The sequence below is a fragment of the Pteropus vampyrus genome, unplaced genomic scaffold (assembly GCF_000151845.1).
Source record: "Pteropus vampyrus isolate Shadow unplaced genomic scaffold, Pvam_2.0 Scaffold212, whole genome shotgun sequence".
Lineage (NCBI taxonomy): Eukaryota > Metazoa > Chordata > Mammalia > Chiroptera > Pteropodidae > Pteropus > Pteropus vampyrus.
Window position 1 is genome coordinate 963,315 of NW_011888993.1, and position 3,291 is coordinate 966,605.

The following is a 3,291-nucleotide window of genomic DNA, read 5'->3' on the forward strand; positions in this document are numbered from 1 at the left end:
CTCGGCTAGTCCTTCATTTCTCACCTACCAGAACTGTCACAGTCCATTAAAAATCAGAGCTGAAGCTGTGCAGCTTCTTCCAGGAATCAATGGGCCGCTCCCCTCCCATGCTGGGCTCCCTGTTCCTCTTTATGCAGCATAATCGCAGTCACTTTTTCTAGTCACGGTCACTTTGATTTGCATTACGTTCGTGGGGCTACTGAGACCCCCAGATTGTCTTCTCCCGTACACTTGCTAAGCCAGGCCTCCCTCCCTTTCCCCATTCCCTTGCTTCTCCTTGCATAACTGGCTCCTCCTCCCCGCTCCCCCACACCCCCCCCACCGCCCCAAGGCCCTGCTGATACCTCCTGGCATCTCCCACCCTGAGGACTCACCAAAGGGGAGCGTCCATACACCACTGAGCCGCTGACTTGGGGGGACAGGTGGAGGCTGACATAGGAGCTGGGCACAGAGAGGTCCCCATTGAGAGCGCTGTGGGAGCCCAGGCTGAAGGACGTGGTGAAGGGACTGGACAGGGTCAGAGGGCTTCTCAGGGCTGAGCGAGATCAGACAAAGACAGCTGGTCAGACACCCTGGACCCAGATCCTGCCTCCCGCTGTCCTTCAAGGGACCCCGTGCTCTGGTACAGCATTCGCCACACCCTGTCGTATCTCCAGACGTTCACAGATGTTGTTCCTGCTGGCCGACGTGCTTTCCTCTGTCCTTCTTCAGCTTCTGAACTCCTATTCATCTCTCAAAACTTAGACCCGACATCCGGCAACATCTCAAGGAGGGTCAACCTCCCCACCCCAGCCCTGGCCTCCAGCCCTGCCCGCCTTGGGTCTCTCCTTCCCCCGGCAGCCATGATCACACAAGGCTGGAGGTTTGGGGTCAGGATCTTCTCCCCCGCCACCCGGCAGCTCCCTAAAGGCAAATCCCAGGGCTCAGGTCTTTCTGGGACCCCAGAACCAGCACGGGCCTGGCCGTAAGACAGAAAAGGGCACTGTCATCCCTATATGACTGACGGGGAGCCTGAGGCTCAGAGAGGTCGGGTCACCTGCCCAAAGTCACAGCTGGCCAGTGTCCAAGGCTGGCTTTAAACCCACACTTCTCTCACTCCAAAGCTTGTCCTTCTAGCGCACTAGCCCGATGTCCCCGAGAAGCCACTTCCCCTCTCTGGGCTTCAGTTTCGCCACCCATCAAGCCAAGGCAATGAGGACCGAGGCCCAGAGTCAGGCAGCGTCCAGCTCCGAATCAAGGCAATGCCAGGGCTGGAATCCCAACCTCCTGCCTCCCCCAAGCCGCTTGCCATTTTCTAGGGCCCTCCCCCCCCGCAGAGGAGACCTGCTCTGGCAGGCACCAGCGGGTACTCGCCAATACTGTCCGTGGAAGGTGTTGGCTTGGCAGCAAGCTGGCGCAGATGACCGGCCGAGCTGGGCCCGGGGGTGGACGCGTCCTGGGGCGGGGAGGAGTCGCAGGACTTGGAGGCAGGAGTGCTGGCAGGAAGGTCATTCTGGGGAGAAAGGGCAGGACTGAACACCGCCAGAGACCTGGCACCTTGCAGCCCAAGGCTCTGGGAGAGACGGGAGGGAGGAGGGAGCAGGGGGACCTGAGGTCGGCCGTGGCTCACGGCAGGTGGCTGCACACAGGGGCCCCACGGCTGATCCCCTGGGCACAGGGGCCACGTGGGCGTCTGTACCCATCGGAATGCCAGGCGGGCACCTGGGCGCGTGCAAACACGTGCACGGTGCAGGGAACTAACGCGCACGACCATGGCGAGAACCAGGCACACGTCTGATGTGGTGCGCGGTGACAGGCACAGGCACAGGGTGTAGTCAGGGTGGTGTGACGCGGGCCCAGGGCAAGGGTGCGCCCTGCAGTGTGTGCGGGCCACAGGAAGCCACGGACAAAGTCGGGCTGTCAGCTCCCTTGGAGACAAGGAGCGGGAATAGGCTGGTGACAGAGACCACACGGCGTTCCTCCAGACGAAGGAACGGCGCCTGGTACTGGTGGGCTCTTCCTTCTCCCAGTGGGGAGGGTGTCCTCCACAGCTGTCCCTTCCCATGGGGACACTGGAGGAGAGGGGAAGCCAGACCTCCACACAGGAGCGTGCTGTGCCATCCGAGCTTCCAGCCATCACTTCCTCTGCCTCTCAAGAAACTTCACCTCCTTGTCTCGTGTCCGTTACATCTTATCTTTCCATCACACAATGACAAATATTGCGACAGCCACAGTCACACACCCACGAGAGGGAGTGGACGGGGACAACACGTGGGGACGGGGAGGCCTTCGCCATCAGAACAGAGCTGCCCCTCCCCCCCTCTCCAGTCTCCTTGGCGTGGGAGGAGGGCACATGAGAGGCAAAGCAGCCCCAACCTCGGTTGCCATGGCAACCTGCTGGGAGGGGTGGCCTAGAAACTGACAGCACTCTCCCTGGGTAGGTTCAGGCCAGGGGTCTGGGGAGATTTGGGGGAGGAGGAGAGACAAATGGAGCTGAATGGAGAATTCCCCAGAGGAATGCTCTTAAGCGGTCCCCACACCTGACATTAAGCCTGGCGAGAGGCTGGGAGAAAGTTGCTCGGATATTAATCCTCGGTCGTGGAGGGGACAGCATCTCAGGCTGGGGCTGGTCTGTTCTGTGCCTCCCAAAGGCCTTCGCACTGGCCAGGCCCCAGTCCCCTGTGGGAGTGCCCCACGCTACAGTTTGCCCGTGTCTATTTCCAGGGGATTTCTTATTCATTGCCAGGAATACTTGGTTTCAGGTGGGAAGACCGTGAGTTGCCTTTTAATGCGTGTGTATCAAGTTTACTTACAAAGTTGCCTTTTAATATTTACTTTGGTGCAACAGAGTGAGTCCACTTAGGGAAAATTACCTGGAAAGGGTAGAGGGTGTTCTTAGGGAGTGCTGGACCACGCCAGGCCTGCCTGACTGCTCATCACCCCATGTGTAATGGGTAGCATCTGTCTCCAGGTCCCCGGGATGAACAAAGTGAGTTCGAGGCCTCCCCTACTCCTTACCAGGACGAGCTCCTTGGCTCTGGGGAGCGGAGAGCCGAGGCTGGAGGCCAAGGAGGCTGGACTGTCCACAAGGTCCCGGCGGGCAGGGATGCAGATGGGCGCCTTGCCACACGGGGTAGTGGCTGGGCTGGGGGGCTCTGAGGGTTGGTCCTGGGTTTGAGAAGGTGATACCGAGTGAGGTAAAGTGGGTGAGGAAGGAGAGCCCCTCTCTATACCCCTCCTGAATCCCACCCCAACCTGCGACCTGCCTTGGAAGGCTTCTGAAACCTCCCTGTGCCTCCGTCTACTCATCTG

At 59.9% G+C, this 3,291-nt stretch overlaps 1 protein-coding gene across 1 annotated transcript in view; it reads right to left on the reverse strand.

The window, feature by feature from the left end:
* The window catches only part of TLE2 (transducin like enhancer of split 2), a 23,668-nt gene that overhangs the window by 7,345 nt on the left and 13,032 nt on the right, over positions 1–3,291 (reverse strand). Inside the window, exons 10-12 of the mRNA XM_011372701.2 lie at positions 2,998–3,147; positions 1,354–1,492; positions 375–535 (exon numbers count right to left, since the gene is read on the reverse strand). Coding sequence (XP_011371003.1) covers positions 375–535; positions 1,354–1,492; positions 2,998–3,147 — 450 coding nt within the window. The remainder of the gene's footprint in view (positions 1–374; positions 536–1,353; positions 1,493–2,997; positions 3,148–3,291) is intronic.